This window comes from Hemitrygon akajei, chromosome 7, assembly GCF_048418815.1.
Source record: "Hemitrygon akajei chromosome 7, sHemAka1.3, whole genome shotgun sequence".
Lineage (NCBI taxonomy): Eukaryota > Metazoa > Chordata > Chondrichthyes > Myliobatiformes > Dasyatidae > Hemitrygon > Hemitrygon akajei.
In genome coordinates this window covers 167,877,900-167,902,545 of record NC_133130.1, presented here as the reverse complement: position 1 = coordinate 167,902,545, position 24,646 = coordinate 167,877,900, and the positions used below count along the sequence as shown (strand labels likewise).

Genomic DNA, 24,646 nt, shown 5'->3' with positions numbered 1-24,646 from the left:
GCATTGGTCAACTCAAAATTCTGGGTTCAAGTTCCATTGGACATTTACGCACAAAAATCAAAGCTGACTATATAGTGGTGAAACTGTTAGAAATAACATCGCTGAAGATGAGATGTTAAACCAAAGAATATTTGCTCTCTTGTACTGATGTACAGTCAATTTATCTTTGTTCAATATTACAAAAAAGGATTATCTGGCTATTATCAAATTGTAGAAGCTTTATTTGTTCAAATGATCGCTTGTTAGATCCTAACTGGAATTCCATATTCCTTGGGTTCCCAACCTTATTTTATGCCACAGACCCTTACCATAAACCAAAGAATCTGTGGACGCCAGGTTGGGAACCCCTGCTGTATTGCATTCTAGGTCAACACCCACAAAATGCTAGAGGGCAGGTTGGGTAGCATCTATAGAAACAAATAAACCGTCGATGTTTCAGGCAGAGACCCTTCATCATGGTTAGGATTAGGGCATCTCATGATGGATATTTTGGTCTTGAAGTAGAATATAAGTTTCTATTTGCTCTAAATTAGTTTTTTTTTTTATTTATCCACTAGAAATTGTATTAGCTTATTTGAAAGTAAACTAAGTAATCACAGTCAAATTTGTCATCAAGACACAAAAGAATGAAAAATAAATTGACTTGAAAAGACATGAAAGCAGCAAAATGCACATCAGGATTGCATATCAAAAATGATTTTTCACTAATACTCTTTCAATAAATTGTACCCACTATTGCTTACCTGATGAAACCAACAATGTTTAAGTAATTAACTAGCAGAATACATACTTAGTTGTACAGGAGTTAAACGTTTTAATGATTGAAGTCCTTCCTGGCTTAGTGAAAGGGGATAAACTCATAAGAATTTCTGATGGGTGTAAATGACTTTCGCAGCACTCAAGAATAGATATACATGACAGTAACCAGCAGCTTGCTAAACCTCCTGCACTCTTTTCACCCATATCTGTCCCACATTTCTGCAGGAACTTTGTCTTTAGGTGCCTGCAAAGCTTTTCCTTTCCCTTAAGGAAAGATAGAGATTTGATAAACTTCTACACCATATGCTGGCCAAAATTAGTCAATGGAATCCAAAAGAGAGTATTAAAATAGATCATTGGTAAGAAAGACTGATGAGTAATTTTGTAAATTAGTGGGATTCCACCAATCTCAGTCCTCAGCTCCTTACTTTGTATATTATGTATTTTCATTTTAGATTTAAATATTAGGGCTAATACAAGACGGCCATGCAGAATACATCAAATGTATTGCCCTCATTCGTATACTTTATTGTTTCAAAAATAAAATCCTTGTTGAAGAGAATTTTCCTTTAACAAACCTATAATGTGGCTTTCCAAGTTAAAGTTTATACAGTTCCTCACAAATATAATTCAAAAGTCTCACCATCACCAAAGTGAAATTTACTGGTCTAACTTGGTTTTTAAAATCACTTCCTCCTTGTGAAACAAAAGTACATTAACAGTCTTCTGGCACCAATCCTGCAGCCAAGGGTAATGATAAACGGTCAACTCCTCTTCCTAGCTTTCTTTTAAACTGTCTATACCTGCAGATTTAACAACTTCCAAAACATGCTGAATCCCTTTAATACTTAATCTTATACCATGTTTATCCCTTCCATTATATCATTCTCTTCATAACTACAATATTTGTATCAACTACTTCATTTGTGAGGACTGTAAAACTTTACCCCAAAACTCTGCCTCTACAGCTCTTATATCTCTTGGTCCCCCTACCCTATTGTCCTCTGGTTCTTTATTTTTAAGAGATCTATGGATTATGACTACTTTGTCACACTTTTTCTTTGCTTTCCTAACTACACATTTGATTCCATCTTTATAGTTTCCATACTCTTGAAGATTTTCTGCTCTGTTAAGCTCCAAGATACATTTTCTATAATATGGTGACAATCACTGGATACAATATTTCACTTGTGTGTGGCTTAATGGTCTAACTAGTGCTTTATAAAAGGTTTAAGATAATCCTCCTCTTATTGTGCATTGGACTCTTTAAATCCAAGATCTCATTACTTTCACAATTACTTTCTAAACAGGGCTTGCCATTTTTAAAGATGTATGCACATACTCCCCAAAAACCCTGTAAAACAGTGGCATTGACTCAATATTGTACTTAATCCATTCAGCCAAACTGACTGATCTGTTTAAAATTAAAAGAAAATGCATTTGATACACAAAGATATCACTAAATTGTGATTTGTAGGTATTGTAGGTGACAACTGTGCAGTTTTGGCATCAGCACATTCCATCATACACCATCTCTATCTGCTGTAGTTGATAGTAACTGCACCTGCATGAAGAGGTTCAGGTGGTTATCAATGTGCAAGGATCTAGATCAGCAACTATCACAGAGCAAGACAAATAGTGGGCTTATAGACTGCTTAGAAAGGATTTTGTGGAATTACCTGCCCAGTGGGTGAGGGGCACTTGTGGGTAAATGGGATCTGTTCCTTGGCTGGATCAGCTAAACTCTGGGCTGTGCTTCTCCCAGGCAGGTGCAAGTTATATCTTTGCAAGTTTTCTTTAAAAAAAAACTGCTGTCAGTTTGGCTGAATGAAACAGAGATAATATTAAGTTAGTCCTACGGTTTTATAGGGTTTTGGGATATGAACGTGCATAAATCTTTGAAAACAGCAGGCCCTGTTAAGAAAGTGGTCATAAAAATAATGGGATCCTGGATTTTAAGAGTCCAATATACATTGAGAGGAAGATTATCTTAAACCTAAAGCTCCAGTTAAACCATTAAATCACAAGTGAAATATTGTATCCAGTGCTTGTCATCACATTATACAAAGAACATCTTGGAGCTTAACAGAGCAGAAAGCCTTCTGAAGTATAGAAAAGGTAAAGACTAAATTAAATGTGAAGTTAGAAAAACAAAGAAACAGCATGACAAAATACTCACAAATCCAAGGATCTCTTTAAAAATAAAGAGCAAGAGGATAATGGAAGCAAGAGCAGGTCCTATTTGGAACCAAAAATAAAACAACTGAGGAAACAGAGCTTATGAGCTCCACTCTCCATAGCAACAGCTTCAAATGTCATCAGTCCTTGCCTACAAGCTGAATAAGGAACAATTACTTTTCAACATGAATCGCATTGTGTTTTTAAAATTGGCAAGGTAAGTGAAGCTGTAACTCCACCTCCTCATTCTCTATGACACAAAAAGTCACCATTACTTTTCTGCAATGATGTCTATCTCATCTGCAGTTCAGTCATTGTCTAAGGACTCATTAAAAGTTGTTTTTTTGATACATTAAAATCCATTTTGCTAAAGTAATATAAGATAGAGATGTTTACTTAAAATAAAGCTCTTAAATTTCCAGAATTTAAGCTTCATGAGATGAACAGAATATTTTGTAAACCCAAATGCAGTACCTTGAAACATGAAGCACGGTACAGGAGTTGTACGACATGACCGATACTGGTTTTGGATGCCTGAGGAAATCGTGGTTCCAGCCTCTGAACAACGAAGAGAACCAGCACTTTCCTAGAGAGTGCTGACCCATCTTCCAATGCAAGCAAGACCAGTTTAAGTGCTTCTTCCTGCATAGCTGATAAAGGAATGAAAAATGCAAGCATTATTTTAGTTCAGATATACTTAACAAAATACTTCCTAAAATTTTTAAGTTTTTTTGGGTATTTAGAGTTAAAGTGAGAAAATAGAGTTGAGGTGCATTTGATTAAACACAGACAGAAAATAAGATTATTAGATTTTTTGGTCACATGTATAGTACATGGAAACATACAGTGAAATGTATGGTTTGTGTTAAATCAAATCAGCAAGGATTGTGCTGGGCAACCTGCCATACTTCTGGCACCAATACAGCATACCCACATTTCACTAACCTTAACACATACATCTTTAGAATATGGGAGGAAACCAGAGCAACCCTACATTGGATGGGGAGAATATGCAAACTCCTTAAAGACAGTGGTGGGAATCGAACAAGGATGAATGGTCTATTTTTCTTACATCAAACACTAATAAAAAAGCAACAGTCCAACAGCTTAAACAATCAAAAGGATACCCCCCCATAAAAATATCAGCCCATCCTCAGAAATATTGCCGATCAAGTACAAAAACTCTACAAAACAATGGTCATGAACGAAATTAAACCTAAAGCACCAGTTAGACCATTAAATCATAAGTAAAATATTCTATCCAGTGCTTGTCACCACATTATACAAAGGACATCTTGAACTAAATGTAAAGTTAGAAAATCAAGGGAAGAGCATGCACAAAAATTATACAAAACAATGGTCATGAACAGAATTAAAGAGACTTGGGCAGAACTGATGCAGAATTGGCTGTTGGAATCTTTTACTGATGGGCGCCACGGTTAGCACAATGCAACTACAATGCGAAGTGTCGGAGTTTGAAGCTCAATTCTGCTGTATTCTGTAGGCAAGTTTGTACGTTCCTTCCCATGATGCATCGGTTTCCTCTGGGCACTCCAGATTCCACCCACAATCTAAAGACATACTGGTTAGTAGGTCACTGTACATTGTCCTGTGACTAGGCTGGGGTTAAATTGGTAGGTCGCTTGGTGGTGTGGCTCAGTGGGCTGGAAGGGCCAGTTCTATGCTGAATCTCTAAATAAAAATAAATAAGTAGATTGCAATACCCTACCACTGGATCACAAAGGATGCCAAATTGCTGACAGATTCACCACCAAACGTACTTAGACCAGTGCAAGAGTTCCTGTATTTGCATTTTAAACAAGTAAGCATGCCACAAAATTTAAATGGTTTTGAAGTGTAAAAAAGAATCTGTTTTGCTGATTTCTTTAATAAGTTGGATTGGCCTTCATTAATTTTTAATTATTAGTTACACTCAAACCCTTTCTGTAGCAGAGATTAACTATTTCATGCAAATGTTAGTTATTGTTGAGTATTTAGAAAAAAAAAATCCCAACCAAAATTTGAGCTCTGGTTTCTGTTAATTAAGTTATGTCTGTCCCAAGCTTTATAGGCTCGTCAGGCCGGTGCTGATACCTGTTTCCATGGCATGAAGCGACTGAGAGTACAAGACTCTCTCCCCCCTGGATAGGACCCCCAGCATTTTGCTGGTACCCATTTTCAGCTGGGTGGACTGGAGCAATGTGTGGTTAAGTGCCTTGCTCAAGGTTACAACACGCTTCCTCGGCTGGGGCTCGAACTCATGACCTTCAGATCGCTAGTCCAACACCTTAACCATTTGGTTTCTGTGTTGGAACTCAAACCTTGAGGCTCAAATCAGAATGCATTCAACTGAATGTATTAGTTAGAATATAGAAAAATATGGCCCACAATGTCAATAAAACCATAAGGCATAGGATCAGAATTAGGCTATTAGGCCCACTGAGTCTGCTCTGCCATTCCATCATGGCTCAGTTATGATCCCCAATCAATCCCCATTCCCCGTAACCTTGACGCCCTGACTATTCAAGAAACAATCAACCTTCGCTTTTAAATATACCCAATGATTTGGCCTTGACAGACATCTGTGACAATAAATTCCAGAGATACACCACCACTGGCTAAAGAAATTCTTCCTCATCTCTGTTCTAAAGGGAGGTCTTTCTATTTTGAGGCTGTGCCCTCTATTGAAAAACATCAAATTTGGAAACATGTCTGTAGTGAGCATGATGCCAAATAAATCCCTCTGCCAGTACAGGATTTAGAACACAGAGCAATACAGTACAAGAGCCAGACATTCTCGAAAAAGAATATAATAACAAATTTTGACCAAAGGTGTTTCAAGAACAAGAATGCATGTTTAAAGGTAAGAGAAAGGAATTTTAAAGGGGATTTTTTTTAAAAAGGGATTTGAGAGCAAAGTTGCTTATTTTAAACTGGAATTTACTGTCAGGGATTGTGATGAAGTTGAATACAAATCATTTGTTTAAGAAATACAGTATTTAGACAGCCAATTAAATAGGCAAGGCTTTGAAGGATAATGACAATGCCGGTAAATGGGATTGGAGCAGATGGGCAAAACAGTCGCATGGATGTGGTGGCCCCTTTCTCTGCTATGCAACTCTATGACTCTATAAATAGAATGTTTTACACACTCACTGAAACCACAATTTCTGTGATTATCATCCAATTTCTTACCTGGTCCCAAAAACTGGCAACCTCTGGCCCGGACTGCAGCCCACAAATTGGCTGATAACTGCTGGGGATTCTGATGCTGCAGAATGAGTTCAGTAACCGTTCGTTCCCCAAGAGATCTTGCTGCCCGCATTGCTCGCACACGCCCTTCCTCCTCCACCAACTGACAGTTAACCAAGGTAACCAGTTTTCGCTGCATCGGTCTGCTCAGTGCACTCTGATTTAGACTTGCAACACCTAAACACAGTGACGTTACAAAGTGATTAATTTAGAGTCGTGTACGGCAGAGTTCTACTGTTATTGAAACAGAGTATAATACAATTCAGAAAATAATTGTGAAAATCTTTTAAATATTGTGATTCTGAAGCGACAATTGCAAAACCTAATCACATCTGCAGAGACAAGGGCAAGGGATTCCACTGAAATCAGTGTGAAATACTTAAATATACAGTCAGCCCTCCTTATCCGCGGATTCCGTATGTGCGGATTCAACCAACCGCGAATCGGGAAAACCCAGAACTTCTCTCTCCAGCACTCATTGTTTGAGCATGTACGGACTATTTTTTCTTGTCATTATTCCCTAAACAATACAGTATAACAACTATTTACATAGCATTTACATTGTATTAGGTATTATAAGTAACTTAGAAATGACTTAAAAGTACAGGCAGTCCCCTGGTTACGAATGAGTTCCATTCCTGAGTCCGTCTTTAAGTCGGATTTGAAGTCGGAACAGGTACATCCGGTATTATTTAGTGTCAATTAGTCAAACGTTTTTCTTAGTATATAGTACATATTTTACCTGTCTATGCATATAAAACACTTAAGAAACATACGTATTTCAATAATTAAACCACTGCGTTGCTTAGCAATAATCATAGCTTTCATCGGGGCACAGCCTTTCACATTCTCCATTAAAATTGTTTCGATCGTTGACCGACTGTAGCCTAACACTTTTTCAGTGACCGATGACGTTTCACCTCTTTCCGATCGCTTTATTACTTCCACCTTATTTTCAATCGCAATTGTGATTATTTTTGTGAACAGAAACACGGCAGATTCAGAGCTGTGCTGCCAGGTCCTAATGTCCACTGTACGGAGACATGTTAAATAAAGTCTGGGGTTCCGCTGGGTCCTAAAGACCACCGCACTGATACATGTTAAATAAGGGACTTGAGCATCCGCAAATTTTGGTATCCGCGGGGGGGGGGGGGGGGGGGGTCCTGGAAACAATCCCCCGTGGATAAGGAGGGCCGACTGTACTGTTGCACGATGCAAACAGGTATCAATGCAATCATCTGCTTTACTACAATTCAAATTTACAAAAAATATTGGGGAAAAATAATGACCATCTTGACCAAAAAACTGTAATGAATAAAATTATAGTTGGAAATCTCAAAGGACTTGGTCTGCAGAAATCTAATGAACTTCAGTTTTATTTGGTGAATGTAAACTATGTTTTAAATAGGAAGAATACCAATGTGGTGAATATCAAAAGACAGTAGAGTAGGATCACCAACAACAAAACTGGACAAATCTGGGTTTAGCAGGTTGAAGTTTCCCGTGTCATTATTACTTTTCTTCAGGAGGTGGTCGTCACTATTAAGGCCAGCAGTTATTGCTCATCTTAAATGCCTTCAAAAAGGTGAAAACAACACACACAAAATGCTGGTAGAACACAGCAGGCTAGGCAGCATCTATAGGGAGAAGCGCTGTCAACGTTTCGGGCCGAGACCCTTCGTCAGGGTCTCGGCCTGAAACGTCGACAGTGCTTCTCCCTATAGATGCTGCCTAGCCTGCTGTGTTCTACCAGCATTTTGTGTGTGTTGTTTGAATTTCCAGCATCTGCAGATTTCCTCGTGTTTGCTCAAAAAGGTGAAGATGTTAGCTTGAAGTACTGCAATTCTGATTAAAATCTATTTTCACAACCTGCTGGAGGAACTCAGTAGGCCAGGCAGCATCTCTGGAAAGTTGACTGTACTTTTTTCCACAGATGCTGCCTGGCCTACTGAGTTCCTCCAGCATCTTGTGTGTGTTGCTTGCATTTCCAGCATCTGCAGATTTTCTTTTGTTTATTCTCACAACCTGTTGTACAGTGAATTTCAGATCCATGATGAAGGAATAATGATATATTCTCATGTGGGTGGGGAGTGACTTGAAGAACAGGAGATAGTGATACTCCCATAGCAATATAGATTGCTCGATTAGGAGGTATTGTCAGTGTGGCCTATACAAGTAACTGCCGTACATTGTTAAATGACACTTTGCAACCAAGAAGTTCAAAGTTCCAAGTAAATTTGTTATCAAAGTTTGTATATTTTACCATATATGACTCTGAGATTCATTTTCTTGCAGACATTCACAGTAGAACAAATAAATACAATAGAATCAATAAATAATTACAAAGACTGACAAACCACCAATGTGCAAAAGAAGAGAAACTGTGCAATGAATAATAACAATAAATAAACAAACAAAAACTACTGAGGACCTGAGTTGCAGAGTTCTTGAAGAGAATCCATAGGTTGTGGGATCAGTTCAGTGTTGACGTAAGTGAAGATGTGCCAGAGGTGTAGGAAATTAATGTAAAGTAGATTGGATTCCAATCAAATAGACTATTTTGCAATGAATGGTGTAGAGGTTCTTCACTGCTGTTGGTGAGGCACTCATTCAACAATTGTAAGATATTCCCTTATGCTCTCGATTTCTCTTGTAGAAGCCAAAAAGAAATTTTGTTATTAGGTGGTATATCACTTGCTGCAGAACAACCAGTCTCAAATCCGTTCTGGTTGTCACATTATTTATGTTGCTGGTCTATTTGAGTTTCTGGTCACGATGAAGCCACCCCCTCCCCCCCCCCCACCGCCAAGATGGTTGGGTCTTGGTAAAGGTAATTGTGAAGGTTATGAATGGGTACTTAAGATTCGTTGAGAGATGGTCACTGCCTGGCATTTGAATGGCACAACTGTTACTTGCACTTTATTAGACCAAGCCCTACTGTTGTATAGGCCTTGCCATCTGCAGGCATCATATGTGCTCATTTTCCAAAAAATGTGAATTAAATCATATATTTATCAATGAACATCTTCATTTGAAAGAAAAGGCAGTAACATTCCAAAGCTTCTAGGCTCTTATAAGCAAGGACATAAATAGTAAAGAAATTGGCCATTTTCCAGTACTCTTTGGATACATGTATGATGTCAGAAGATTGAAAGATTGCCAAGTAGTGCCATTATTCAAAAAATAAATGGTTCATTAATGCCAATTACTTCGCAAATTATTGCCCCAGGTTTTGCAGGAAAATTGTCTTTAATTGCCAACGTATCCCAATAACAGTTTGCAATTTAAGGATTTTCAAAAACAAATGAAAATCTCACAATTGTAAAACTACTAGAAACAGTTGATTAGAATTGCAATCAGAAGTTGGACTCCACTTAAAATCCACCAGAGAAGCAAGTTGAAGCATCCCTCTATTACTTGTTGGAAGTCCACTTGAACTACTTAAAAAGACAGGATCTATCATCAAGAACCCCCATTACCCAGGACATACCCTTTTCTCATTGCTACCTTCAAGAAGGTGGTACAAGAGCCTGAAGACACACACTCAATGTTTCAGAAAAAGCTTATTACCCTCCGCCATCATATTTCTGAATGGACAATTAACCCTTGAACTCTACTTCACTACTTTTCCTCTCTCTTTGTACTATTTTTTATATATATAAGTGTCATCCATTTTTCGAACGTTCACTTTACGTCAACTCGCTGTTACGAAAGACCTACATTAGTTACCTGTTTTCGCTAACAGAAGGCATTACGAAAACTGTTACGAAAAAAGGCAGTGCGCGAAAAAGGCAGCGCACGCCGAGCAGACTAGCTCCTCCCCCAGAACTGCATTCTAGTCGGCATTGCTTAAACACGTGCCTGTGAGCATCTGTGCTTTATATCGATTTATTTTGTGCATCCATTAGCAAGCTGAGTTCTAAGGTATCGGAAAAGCCTAAAAGAGTGTGTAAGGGTGTTACACTTAGCGTAAAACTAGACATAATAAAGCGTTTTGATCGTGGTGAACCAAGTAAGGATATAGTGAGTTTGGCTAAGGGTTTGTGGAAGTTGACGAACATGATGTTGAAGAGGTTTTGGCATCCCATGACCAAGAACTGAGAGATGAAGAGCTGATGAAGAGGAAAGGATAACAATTGAAGCCGAACACAGTAGTGAACAGCCCGAAAGTGAAGATGTCCAGGAACTGAACGTGAAGCAATTGCGTGAGATTTTCGCTGCGATTGACAATGCTGCAATGATTGCAGAAAGTATGACTTTAATTTTGAAAGGGTACGTAGGTTTAGGGCAGGTTTGCAGGAGGGTTTGAGTGCTTACAAAGAACTGTATGATAGAAAAATGCGTGAGGCTAAGCAGTCAAGCATACTGTCGTTTTTCAAGCCTTCCACATCAGCCACAGCAGACGACGAAACTCGACCTTCGACATTGAAGCAGACAGACATAGAAGAAGGTGACCTGCCTGCCCTGATGGAAACAGACGACGATGAGATGACACCCCAGTGTCCCACCATCCCAACCTCCGACGACTCAGCCTAACACACCATCATCAATGTCCTCACTGTCTTCCCAATTCCGATAAGTGAAACTACACTGAGCGTACATTATTTCTACTTTATATAGGCTGTGTATCTTTATGTGTTATTCGGTAGCTTCATAGCTTAAAGGTTACTGGAAAAAGTGCTTCTGCCGGGAGCGCTTGCGCCGTGTGTTTCTGTGGGGAGCGCTTTGCGCCGTGTGTTTTTGCCACGAGTGCTGCTGAGAGCGCTTGCGTGAAATTTTCGCTGCGGCGGACAGTTCTGCAATAATTGTAGAAAAGTGTTCCTACATTATATAGGCTGTGTATTTATCAGATCATTCCTGCTTTTACTATATGTTACTGTCATTTTAGGTTTTATGTGTTATTTGGCATGATTTGGTAGGTTATTTTTTGGGTCTGCGAACCCTCACAAATTTTTCCCATATAAATAAATGGTAATTGCTTCTTCACTTTACGACATTCCAGCTTACGAACTGTTTCATAGGAATGCTCTACCTTCGAATAGCAGGGGAAACCTGTATATTTACTTATTTTCTGATTGTAGGTTATAGTTTTTCCATTAAGTATTGCAATGTACTGCTACTGCAAAACAACAAATTTCACGACGTATGCCAGTGTATTAAACCCAATTCTGAAACCAGTTTATTTCAATGCAGTGAAGTAGTTTTGATGGCCAGTGATATTTGTTGATTAAATGCAAACACGAGTTAGGTTTAAGTGTCATAGATAGTTTTAAAAAGCTTTTCCCTTTTAGATTCTATACCATTATCAGTGAATGTTTTTGTTGTTTAACTTTTGACAGCTTTGATACCTGGTTAAGCCATGAGTTATAGTTTTTCCAGGAGACACTTTTTCCCTTAGCTCTTTTGAGAGGGGAGATTATTTCACTTTCACCACAGAATGGTGAAATTTACAATTCAGATCTTGTCATGCTTAGAGGTCGTCCCAACTAAAGGAGTTTGAGGTGATGGGGGGGAGAGAAAGAGGGCATGTGTGTAAGCTATACAAACTAAGTCCAAACTAATGAATGAGGAAACTCTGGTGCACAGAAAGCAAACACAGAGAGATTGCACAAAAAATACTTAGAAAAACAGTTTAACCAAGAACGATCTATAATTAGTGACATAATGGACCGTGAAGTATATTTAAGGATCTAGAACAAATGATAAAGTTAGCTGAGGAATGACAGATGGAATTTAACTTGAATAAGTGTTTCATTTTGCCAAGTTAAACAAGGGCAGGATCACATAGTAAATGGCAGGATTCTAGAGTGGTATAGAACAGAAAGACCCAGTTGTACAAGTCATAGTTCCCAAAGTAGCAAAAGCCTTTCGCATGCGTGCCTTCATTGAACAGGGCACTGGGTACAAGAGTTGGGTACATGTTACAGAACAGTACAAGGCGAGACAGTTCTGGTCACCAAGCTACAGGAAAAATGCCAATAGCTGGAAAGAGTGTTGAAAAGACTGCCATTTACTACATGAACCTACCCTTGTTTAACTTGGCAAAATAAACACTTGTCCAAGTTAAATTCCATCTGCCATTCCTTGGCTAACTTTTGTCATTTGTTCTAGATCCTTAAATATACTTCACAGTCCATTATGTCACTAATGTTACTGGAACTGGAAGGTTTCAGCTGTAAGGAGAGACTGCAAAGGTGGGGCTTTATTTCCTGCAGCATAGGAAGCAGATGCGATGGCCTTATAGGAGTCATTTCAAACTATGGGGAGCATCATCTCACCCTCCTCTTGCTGAATAGGACAAACTCAGAGGGTATACATCTAAAGTGCAAGTGGAAAAATTTAAAGGGGTGGTAAGGGCAACATGTTCCCCCAGACTATGGTGGGTATATGGAAAGAGCTGCCAGAGAAAGTGTTATAGGCCAGTACAATTACAATGCTTAAAAAGCATTTGAAAGGGTACATGAATAAGAAAGGTTTAGTGGGATCAGGGCAAACACTTGCAAATAGTCCTAGTTTATGTAAGCAACTTGGTTTGCCTTTGATGAATTGGGCCAAAAGGTGTGTTTTAATGCTGTACAAAGATGACCATGAAAGATTAAAGTGACAATTTATTTTTATTTTCATTATAAATGACATTTTTTTAGGATGTCAATGGAATGAGCTACTGCAGTTTGTGCTTTTGATAAAGTCTGTGGGATACAATGTGTCTGAAAATGTCCCATATAATAAACGATTCAGAGATGTAAAATAACACAAAACGGAAGTAAAGATGACTGGTTGGATTGAAAATTGGCTCAGTTCAACACAACTAAGAATAACAGTTGTGGTTTTTGGTTGCAAATGCATTTGGGTTCCACAGTTCTTAGTGTCAATCTACTTTGTTTTTTATTGCACAGATCCATGGTTTGGACTTGACTTTGAAGTTTGTAGATTATACCAAAAGTAGTGGTGTGGCAAGCAGTGAGGAACAAAGTTGTAGGCGGCAAAAAAAGACTTCAATGAACTGGCCAGACACTAAAAAAGTGACAAATGAAAGAGAGAGATTGAATTGGAACCACGCAAGGTTAATTAAGAGCAATTAATTATCTAATTGCACTACATTGAATAATGATTAAAGGATTTTAAAACTTTTTAAATGTATACTTTGAAAATGACATCATTCCAATTATGCTGTACATCTACAAATTGATTTTGTTATACCCATGAATGTACTGTACGTTTTCCAAATTCAACTCATTATTCCTTATTCCAAAGGGACATTTCCCTTCCAGATAGTCTCATCCATCCCCCGCTCTTCACAAATATACTTACTCCCTTTCTCAAGCAATCACACATGCAGCAACACATGATCTTTTCCACCATTTAGGATCCAAGGCACATATTTTCAGGTGAAACCACAGCAGCAATTTACTTCAGTTAATTCAGTATACTGGACATGGTGCTCACAATACGTTCTCCTTTACAATGGGATAACTAAATATACATTTGGTAATCACATGAAGCACTTTCTGTAAACTTGAACTTCCATTTTAAATCTACATCCCATTCCAATTCTGACCCTCCTGTCCTTTGTCACCTTTTCTATTCTAATGCATGAGGACACATGAGAGATTCTGAAGATGCTGGAAATCCAGAGCATGCATAAAATGCTGGAGGATCTCATCAGATCAGGCAATGTCTTCATGATGAAGGGTCTTGATCCAAAATGTTGATTGTTTATTCATTTTCATAGATACTGCTTGACCTGCTGAGTTCCTCCAACATTTTGTGTGTGCTTCTAATGCATGGGAAACAGTTTCTATAAGCATGTTATAGCCTTCTAGATTTAATATTATTCAACAGTTTCAGATCTGCAATATTTTCCTTTAAAAAGTTTCACATTGTCTGCTTCCTCCATTTATATCTGATAGCTTACAGACCCAATTATTTTTCACTTGTCTCAGATTCACCCGTTTGCCTAATCATCCCTTTTACCTTCCACCCACTCTCCTTTCCACTTTCACTTCATTTCTCATTTTGATGAGTTATCAGTTTGAATTTTACCAATGTTTTAAGCCCCAGATTTCACAAATATTTTGCTGTTTTTTTAAAAATTAAAAGGAGCTTCCTTCCTGACGATATCAATTGCAAGCTGGAGAAGAAACCTTATTTCTTACAAATACTAGCATAGAACTGAAAACTACCTACCCTTTCCTCCACTAAGAGGTTTCAAGTAGAGTGCCAGCTCCTCCACACACTTCTTTGCAACCTCGTAATGTTTATTTTCAGCCAAGTTACTCAGGTTCACAGTCTGCTGGTCTGGGACCTAGTTGCAGTCAAAACATTTACAAATATCAAAAAATTTGGCAAGAAAAAGCAGTATTTTTTAAACAAACACACAGAAGCAGCATTGGAAATTATCCAACACGTCAAAAATCAACTGCAAGAACAACATGTGAATGTTATTGCCAAAAAACTTTTGTTGACAGAATTTTATATTTGTGTATTACTCTTAAACTGTAATGAATTGAACAAACAAGCAACCGGGCTGAATTCAGATTCCTTAAAATGAATAAATATGCATAAACTGATCAAAGATCTTGCTGCCGACTATGAGACACTATTTTTGAAAGCAAGGAGGATAACACCTCAAACTAATACATGTGTGAAAAGCATTCTAGTATCTTGGGTTACCTGATTACTATTCAGTATGATGTAATTCAAAAGGATAAAGAAACAAGAGCTACCAGGTGCACTTTTGACATTGCAAAATGCCCCAAGGTGGTTTCCAGGGGCTGTTGCAAACATAAAAAATGATACTGAACCCCAATAGGACACATTAGAACAGTTTTGTTAAACAAGCTAGTTTCTCTTTTATTGTGTGCAGTTCTACCTGCTGCACTGCAGGAGGATGTGGAGGCTTTGGAGAGGCTGCAGAAGATATTCACCAGGATGTTGGCTGGATTAGAGTGTATCAATTATAAGGAGAAGCCGGACAAATGGATTGTTTTCTCTGGAGCATTGGAGGTTGCCACCAGATACAAATACATAAACCTACGAGAGGCACATATAAGGTAGATAGAATCTTTTTCTGGGGTGGATATGTGGATATAGGCTCAAGTGAGAAGGGCAGGGTTTAATGGGGATTTATACAGCATTTTGATTTGGTGAATTCCTGAAACACACCGCCAGGAGATATGACAGCAACGTTTAATGAGAATTTTGGTAGACACATGTACAGTCAGGGAACGAGGAGATACAGACCACATACAGGAAGATGGAATTAGTTTAGATGGTCAGCACAGACATCACAGACCAAAGAGCCTGTTCCTGTGCTGTACTATTTTATGTTCTTAAGACGGGGAATGTAATGTAGAAGATTATGAAGTTTAGAGGGACAGTAATCTAGAGTTGGCAGTTGAAAATGGCCATCAGTGATAGACTAATTATAGGAGTGGCTCAAAAAGCCAGAAATGGAAGACAAGGCCAAGGAAAATTATAAATACAGGAAAAGGGACATTAAAAATGCAGGTAAGAATTTTAGAATAAAATATTGCTTAATCAAAAAGCAACAAGGATCAGTTACAACTGACAGGAAACAGAGCCCCTTAAGATACTAGCAGCAGTTCTGGATAATCTCATTAACGGAGAATAGAATGGAAAAGGCTGACACATGGACATGATTTCATCCTAATTAAGCAAATTTACAAATGACTAGACAAAATGTCATACTAAGCACCTAAATACTAACTTTTATTACTTGTTCATGATAGTCATGATAAAGATTATTGTACTTTTTTTTAGTTTTTCCCCTTAAAAAGCAAAACAATTGTTCCCAGCCATATGTTTAGCTGACAGATAAATGCAAGAAATCTGGTGGCTAAAATTTCATCAATTTTAATTTGTTAACATTTCAGGTATTCAAATTCTGAATATCAAAAACAATAAAATAAGTGGATAAAATAATATAAGGATTCATAATTACTGTCATATACAATTTCATTTGGCTTCCCATATTCAACACAAATGCTCTTTATGAAGTGTTTTTGCTGATTCAAAGCAGAATCTTGAGCAAAATTACTAATCTGTATTAATGTAATTAGAAATAAAGCTTTGAAAAATGTGGTTATTTCATACAGCTATTGTCATTCTGCATTTCAATTGCATTCAATCACTCCCCCCCAAAAAAAAAAGCATTAAACAAGTCTTTCAACCTTGATACTAGCTTGCAAAGTAGTTTAATCAGTTTGACTTTAAGTGTATAGGTTCATTCTGGATCAGTGACATCATAAAAAGCATTTCTATCCCAATATGATGCATTAGGAACATTTTGAGCCCTGATTTAATAATAGTTATCAATAAGGATCAATTTTATACACCTGAAGGCTGGTTTAATGAGATAAGTAATTTAATTCTAGACAGCACAACTGGTAACTCTTTAAAGATTCCAATGCGAATTTAACAATGATGCTGTCTTCAGCTACAAGCGCCATTTCTGAAAGGTACAATTGTAGCATTACAAATAAAATTTACCTGTGCGCCAACTAACTGCAGAAGTGCAAAATTCACGGGAAGAACATCGATGTCTGTGTTGATGGCGGTCTGGTCAAAGGGACATGCCTTGCGATGTAGTTTGTTCAGGCAAGTTTTGCAGACAGTATGCCCACAGCCTAAACTGATGGGTTTGTGTACGTTTTCATCAAATTCATTGAAGCAGATGGGACAGGAGAGGAATTCTGTCCACTGTGATGCTTGCACAGGCATTCTGAAAGTTGGTCTGAATTCTGTTTCAGTGCTAATGGTTGACTAGCATAACGCTAGTGGACTGTCAAAGATTTAGACAGCTGCAACGAAAGAAGAACAACCATACTTAATATACAAGTCATTGTGAAATCTCTCATACAGCATGACTATTTTTAAAATGTTATTTTTGTAATATCTACTCAGATGCAAATGCTTAATTTCTTTTTGCTTCTCATTTATAAACTGATGATCAACTTTACATTATTCGGGAGAGGTTGTTCATTCGTGCTGTTCAGCTTCTGAATTTTAAAAAATACTTGATCTACAATGGGAAAAATAATTAATATTAACATTCCTTAAATTATAGAAGTTTGATTTATGATTTTTGCAATATTGTAATAAATGTTTTGCAGATTGTCTTTGACCCTTGAAAAACTAAATTTATGTCATATTGAATAGTGCACCACTATTTATGCATGGGAACTGTTAAAGTTCCCCATTATACATTCAGCCCTGTCAGTATGATTTACAAAATTTTGCTTGGTGAATTATTTCCCGGGAACACTCAGCCTTCAAGATGAATGGCTGTGAAATGGATAGAAAATGGTGCTTCACATGACAATAACCCCCACCATGCTTTGCTGAACTCAGAATCTTTCAAAGGTATAAACTAGATTAAATAAGTTATCTGATAGAGTAATAGTTGCTTGGTTGCAATTGTCCCAAACAAAGAATTGGGGCCAAGTAACCATTACCCTATAACATGACTGCTGCACACCAAATGAGTGGACACTGCCAGTGCAGAACTCTGGCAGCATGAAACTTTAATTTTTAAATCTCATCTGCAAAGACAATTAAATGCTGAACAATGTATCGGGGGGACAACAGAGTTTGTTTATTTTTCTGCAGCAGCATACTTTAAGTATTCTACTCCCAACTAATAATCAATAGTCAAATTCACAAAGCATTTCCTGACAGTCAGGTAATACTTTGCAAGATGTTTAAAGGCTCCAACTGCATAAAACCTGCAGGCTCTCAAAGCAAGTGTAGCTACTTCACAGAAAATAACAAGGTTGTCAATCTTTTTTTTGTGATAGATATACAAGCTGATCATTAAATTATCGCTTCAGCAACCATCATACTGTGTCTCTAAATATTTAGTCAGCATTTTCCCCACATTTCAGGATCTATCAGCTTAGCAATGCAGATACAAATTAGGCACCTTAACAATCAGCTACAATTGTGGCATCTCTTCCAGAACAGTTGCTTAAAAAACACAGGGCCAAATGAGCCTCCAAAAAAAAACTGTAGTATTTTCAGCTTCATGAAAGCATTTCACAGAGATATACACAGTACTTTCCACACACAACCCTGACTACTAAAAAAAGAACTAGGTCAAAATGTCAAAATTAACTTGCTTAATCTGCTTCAAGCTGACATTCCATTTGACCTCACCATATTCAAAGATACAAGTGATGAAAGAAGATTGTTAGATCATTAACACTATCAGATTTAACTAATGTTACAAGGAGAACAAGGTATTGATAAGAGTCAAGAACAGTAGTGGTGGTTTATTATCTCATATTCCTAAATTATTTTACTGTTGCTATAAAATCTTTCAGACAAAAAAAATATAAAAAATTAAGTAAGCAGTGCAAAAAAGAACAAAAACTATTGAGGAAATGTTCATGGGTTCATTGTCCATTCAGAAATCTGACAGAGGATGGGAAAAAAGCTGTTCCTGAAATGTTGAGTGTGTGTCTTCAGGCTCCTGCACCATCTCCTTGATGTTAGCAATGAGAACAGGACATGCCCTGGATGGTGGAGGTACTTAATGGATGATGCTGACTTTTACAGGCATCGTCCTTGGAAGCTGTCCCAGATGCTGGAGAGGCTAGTGCTCATGATGGAGCTGGCTGAGTTTTCAACTTTATACAGTTTTTTCCGATCCTGTGCAGTGGCCTCTCCATACCAGACAATGATGCACCAGTTAGAATGCTCTCCACGGCACATCTGTAGAAATTTGTAAGAGTCTTCGGTGACATACCAATTTTTCTCAAGGTCCTAATGGACCTTGGAAGGCTGCTATTCCTTCCATATAATTGTATCAATATGTTAGGCACAGGATAGACCTTCAGAGATGTTGACACCCAGGAACTTGAAACTGCTCACCCTTTCCACTTCTGATCCCTCGATGAGAACTGGTGTGTGATCCCTTGACATTCCCTTCCTGGAGTCTACAATCAATTCTTTGGTACTATTGATCAATTATTTGGTCTTGCAAGGTTTTTGCTGTGATACCACTCAACCAACTGTTCAGTCCTGCCGAAGACTTTCAACCTAAAACGTCAACTGTACTCTTTTCCTAGATGCTGCCTGACCTGCTGAGCTCCTCCAGCATTTTGCGTGTGTACCTTGCTTCTGTACACATCCTCATCACCATTTGGAATTCTGCCATCAACAACTAAGGGTGTAGAGAGAGTAGAGCAGTATGATAAACTTACATTCTTGAGGTGCGGCAGCTTTGATTGTCAACAAGATGTTATTTCTGATCCGCACAGACTGTGGTCTCCTGGTGAGGAAGTGAGAGATCCAGTTGCAGAGGGAGGTACAGAGGCCCAGGTTTTGGAGCTTGTTGTTTAGAATTGAGGGTATGATTGTGTGGAATGCTGAGCTATAGTCAATGAACAGCAGTTGACATAGGTATTAATTACCTTTATCCAGGTGATCCAATGCCGAGTGGAGAGCCAGTGAGACTGCATCTACTGTAGATCTATTGTGGCAATAGGCAAATTGCAGCAGGTCCAGGTCTAGCTGACCTCATTGGGGCTTGTATTCAGCCCCACCTGAATGAAATTGTGCTAATATTTAATAAAAGTGGGTGACTAACAATCCTTAAGCATGTGTTTCTGCAAACCTTTACACATGACAAATACATAACCATATAAAAAATGTAAAAAAATACCACTGCCCTCATCCACTAAATAAAGGCAGATGTGAAGTAAATGAACTTAACTTTTCTTGCAAGTCCTGCTTTTATTCCTCATTTCCAATACTTCAAAAAAGATTTTATCAATAATAATGTATAATCATGTATTAACAATGGTTAATGATCATAGTTTATTAATAGACCTTGCATATATTAATGTGGAGACCTCGTGGCAGGACAGGCCTGGACTTGGGGCTTGGCTGGGGGGCTGTGCCAGTGCGGTGGCTTTGCTTCCGGCAGCATTGTCAGTCTAGCAGTTGGTGATTTTTGGACCAAATCTCAATGAGACTAGTATCGTTTCCAGAGGTTAACACTGAAGGCGGATTCCAACCACTTCGCCCATGCCTGCCAGGGGTTTGGGTTAACCAGTCTGAAGAAGACAAATGGCCCAGGCTACAGAATATCCCCGCAGACATCACCACCGATGGTTACTCTCTTGATGTAGTTGATTCCTTCATCAATTTTAGGTCGGCCATCACCAGCTCTCCCTGTCCCTCAAAGCAAAGGTGAACAGCAGGATTGCCAAAGCTGCAGCTGTCATTGCCAAACCGAACAAAAGGGTGTGGAACAGCAGACAGCTGATAAAGACGACCAAGCTGTGTGTGTGCTCAGCACATTCCTCTACGCCAGTGAGGCTTGGATGCCATACAACAGCCAAGAGAAGAGGCTAAACTCGTTCCACCTATGCCGCCTCAGGCGCATCTTGTATATCTCCTGACAGGAAAGAATCATCAACACAGAGGTTGTGCAGCGGGCTTACACCTCCAGCATCCATGTGTTACTCAGCCACAGAGGCCCCAGATGGTTGGGTCAGGTCAAACAGATGGACCAAGGATGTATTCCCAAGGACATGCTGCACAGCAAACAGAGTGAGGGTTACCATCCATGAGGAAGACCATTTCTCTGCTACAGGGATGACTGCAAACGTGACATGAAGCTGACAGGTATTGACCTCAACACATGGGAGAAAACAGTAGGTCAGACAGCATGGACGGCCACAGTCAAAAACGGTGTAAACGTGCTGAGCTAGCCAGGGCCAACATGCTCATCAATAACAGAGCCAGAAGGAAAGCCAGAGCTGCATTACCCAGAACACCTTCCTCCTTCACCTATGCCACTGAGAAAGAGACTGTCACTCTACAGTGGGGCTATACTGCCACTCTAGAAAGTGCAAATAGCCATAAGTCTACAACCCTAAAAATCACCAGAAAAAGTGTCATACCATCGTCACTCAAGATGTATGGATGGCGAAGATATTAATTATAATGAACTCATCAACATCTGCCATTTTAAATGATTCAAATCCAAATCGGTGAAGTTTAGTTTTTCCAAGATATACTTTCAATCCATTATTTAATTTTAGAAACCCACCCTAAATTTGTTTTTAATATCACAATCATTCCAAAGCTGAAAATATACTAATTCAAAAAAAATTCCCAGTAATGATAATAATCTAATACTTCTTCCTTTAGCTAGCATCTTTCTGAAGTAATTTTTGGATGAATTGGAAATTGTGTTAGTAATCTATAAGCAAATTCAAAACCACTTTCTTAAAACAAAATAAAGCCAGAAAATGCTGGACATATTCAGCAGGTCAGGCAGCACTGTGTAGCGAAAGCAACTGAATAAACTTTTCAGCTAATGACCCTCCATCAGAACTGATCTGACTTGAACAGTTTTGAGGAAGGATCTTTTGAGCCTAAATATCTTCATGGATTCCTGCTCTCTTCACAGAATGTTGCCTAACTGGCTCAGTATTTGCATCATCTTTGAGTTTTTAGTTTGAAACACGTACATTAAAAACAATCAACATTCATATCTCTCCAGTCTGAAGTAATTAAGCATTGGGCTCACCCCACATTGTCTCATTCTTGAAACTCAATTTGATACCCAGTGCTCTGTTTCATCAATCTTCTAATACAGTATCAACACATCCCACAAATATGCATAAATGCACATTGCATTTTCTTTTGAACTTTATCAAAATTATTTACAATTACTTAAATTCTCTTTTGAACTGAGCACACACTCTGAAATCAACATTATTGTCTTTAATTAATCTTTATTTCTCATGATCTGGCCTGTAAATACTTATTCACAAATATGTTTGATCAACTGATGTTTGTAAAGCAACAGCAATCTTATTGACAAGAAGTAATTAGATATCCATGGATACTACATCCATTCAAAGCCTCTGCAAGTTCCTCAGTTTAAGCAATTTGGAAACGTTGTCAGAATTTCTCTTCCCCCAATATCAAGTTATCCCACATGTTTACTTTTATACATATCTGCACAATTGTTCTTTACCATCTTAATTTTACTCTCATTCCATTGTCACTCTTTTGAGAAAAGACAAGGGATGCCAGCAGCTTGGAGATCTAGACTATCTGCCATGACAAACCAAAACCAAATTCAATACATCTTGCCTGGCACCAAGGACAGACTACCACACTGAAAAATCAAACTGGTTCATTACTGAACAAGGAAAGAGAATTTGCTCTTAAACAAATCAGACTGATTTACAAGATACTCTAGTCTGAGACCAGCTGGCAGAGCAAATACCTTTCAAGGGGGATGGATGAACAAATATTACCAATTTACCATTATCAATTACAAATATTACCAATTTACCAAGACTTTTTGAAACCGGTTTTAGGCACTGCTTTTCTTTTATTGCCATTAGAGTTTCAAACTTCCAACATCCTTTCACCTTTAAGTTATAAATCATCCTCCTCCACCCTCCATCCCTCTCCCATTCTCTGCATTCTCCTCAGCCGTTCCAATACAAATAGCTTTCTTTCTCTTCTTTATCTTCAGGAAACTATTAAATTAATTTCCATTAGTCTAATATAAATGTCACTTCCTTTATTTAATCCTATAAATTTAGAGGTTACTGTTTGGTAAAAATTTAAACTTTTTCTAGAAATTTTTGAAATATCCCTTTAATATAGTTCAGACAGATCATCCTACATAATAGTTTTCCAGATTACTCTGAGACCTTGTACATTTGTTCAGATAGTTTTACAATATTTCAAAGTTCAAAGACAATTTCTAATCAAAGTATGTATACAGTTGGCCCCCGTTTTTCAAATGTTCACTTTACAACAGCTCGCTGTTATGAAGGACCGACATTAGTACCTGTTTTCGCTAACTAAAGAGGATTTTTGTTTTTACGAAAAAAAGACACCGCTTTATATGTATATTGACCCCAAGAAAGACTACCATGACCGTGAAGCCTTGTGCGGGCAGTTGTGTGCACATGCGCTTACGTGCATAGGCGTGTACGTGTGCATGCGTATATGTGCTGTTTTTTTTCTCCAAATCGATTTTGGCTCGCTGTCTTCCTGATCTTGATAAGTGAAACTACACTGTACATACAATATTTCTACTTTATATAGGTTGTGTATTTATCATATCATTCCTGCTTTTACTATATGTTCGTGTTATTTTAGGTTTTATGTGTTACTTGGTATGATTTGGTAGGTTATTTTTTGGGTCTGGGAACGCTCAAAAAATTTTCCTATATAAATAAATGGTAATTGCTTCTTCGCTTTACAACATTTTGGCTTACAAACGGTTTCATAGGAACGCTCTACCTTCGGATAGCAGGGGAAACCTGTATGTCATCAAATGAGATTCATTTTCTAGTGGCTATTCACAGAAGAACAAAGACATACAATAGAATCAATGAAAAACTGCACACACTGACAAGCAACCAATGTGCTAAAGACAAACTGCAAATACAAAAAAAAAACAATAATACTGAGAACATGAGCTGTAGAACCCTTGAAAGTGAGTCCATAGGTTGTGTTCAGTGCTGTGGTAAGTGAAGCTATCCATGCTAGTCAGGAACCTGCTGACTGAAGGCTAAAAACTGTTCCTGAAGCTCCACTCAGAGGTTCACTCAATTTAGGTTCAGAGCTCCACTCAATTGCATGGAGTTTACCACCAATCACTCTTCTGCCAACTAGCATTCCTTTCTCAATCATTCTCTCCAAAAACAGATCACTGGCTATTTAAGAAACCTTGGCAATTGCAAAATTGATTCCCATCTTGTATATGTAACTGATATGTAGGCAAGTCTGTTGCATGAATAAAGACAAAATCTCTAACTCTACTTCACTGCATGACTTCATGTGACCTTCAACCTCAGATTACTGAAGAACAAAACTAGAGGTATGTGACAAACAAGTTTTAAAATTTAATTTACATTTTTCCTTATACATAGGCAACATTAATGAAGCACTAAACCATAATGTACATAACACACATTAATCTATACTCATTCCAGAGAACTAAAATCAAGTGTAGTATATCAAAGGTTCATTTTATTATCAAAGTAGATATGCAGAGTACAACTCTGAGATTTGTCTTCTCCAGATAGCCTTAAAATACAGAAAACCATAGAAGTAGTTGAAAGAAAGATGTAGATGCGTGTATATGGAAGAATATATATAGATAAACAGTGCCTATAAAAAACATTCATTCCCCTTGAAAGTTTTCATGTTTTATTGTTTTACAACATTGAATCACAGTGGATTTAATTTGGCTTTTTTGACACGAAGCAACAGAAAAGACTCTTTCAAGCCAAAGTGAAAACAATTTTTTACAAATTAGTCTAAATTTATTATTAAACACAAAATAATAGAAGGCATAATTACTCACCCTTTTCAAGTCAGTATTTAGAAGATCCACCTTTGGCAGCAATTATAGCTTTGAGTCTGTGTGGATAGGTCTCTATCAGCT

The 24,646-nt window shown here is 37.9% G+C and overlaps 1 protein-coding gene across 6 annotated transcripts in view; it reads right to left on the bottom strand.

Annotated features, from left to right (window-relative positions):
• The window catches only part of rc3h2 (ring finger and CCCH-type domains 2), a 115,902-nt gene that overhangs the window by 56,263 nt on the left and 34,993 nt on the right, over window positions 1-24,646 (bottom strand). For all 6 annotated transcript variants that reach the window (XM_073052547.1, XM_073052542.1, XM_073052548.1 and 3 more), the window contains 4 exons: window positions 16,702-17,012; window positions 14,377-14,494; window positions 6,133-6,366; window positions 3,412-3,587 (listed from right to left, as the gene is read on the bottom strand). In XM_073052547.1, the coding sequence (XP_072908648.1) occupies window positions 3,412-3,587; window positions 6,133-6,366; window positions 14,377-14,494; window positions 16,702-16,932 (759 nt within the window). In that variant the 5' untranslated portion in view covers window positions 16,933-17,012. The remainder of the gene's footprint in view (window positions 1-3,411; window positions 3,588-6,132; window positions 6,367-14,376; window positions 14,495-16,701; window positions 17,013-24,646) is intronic.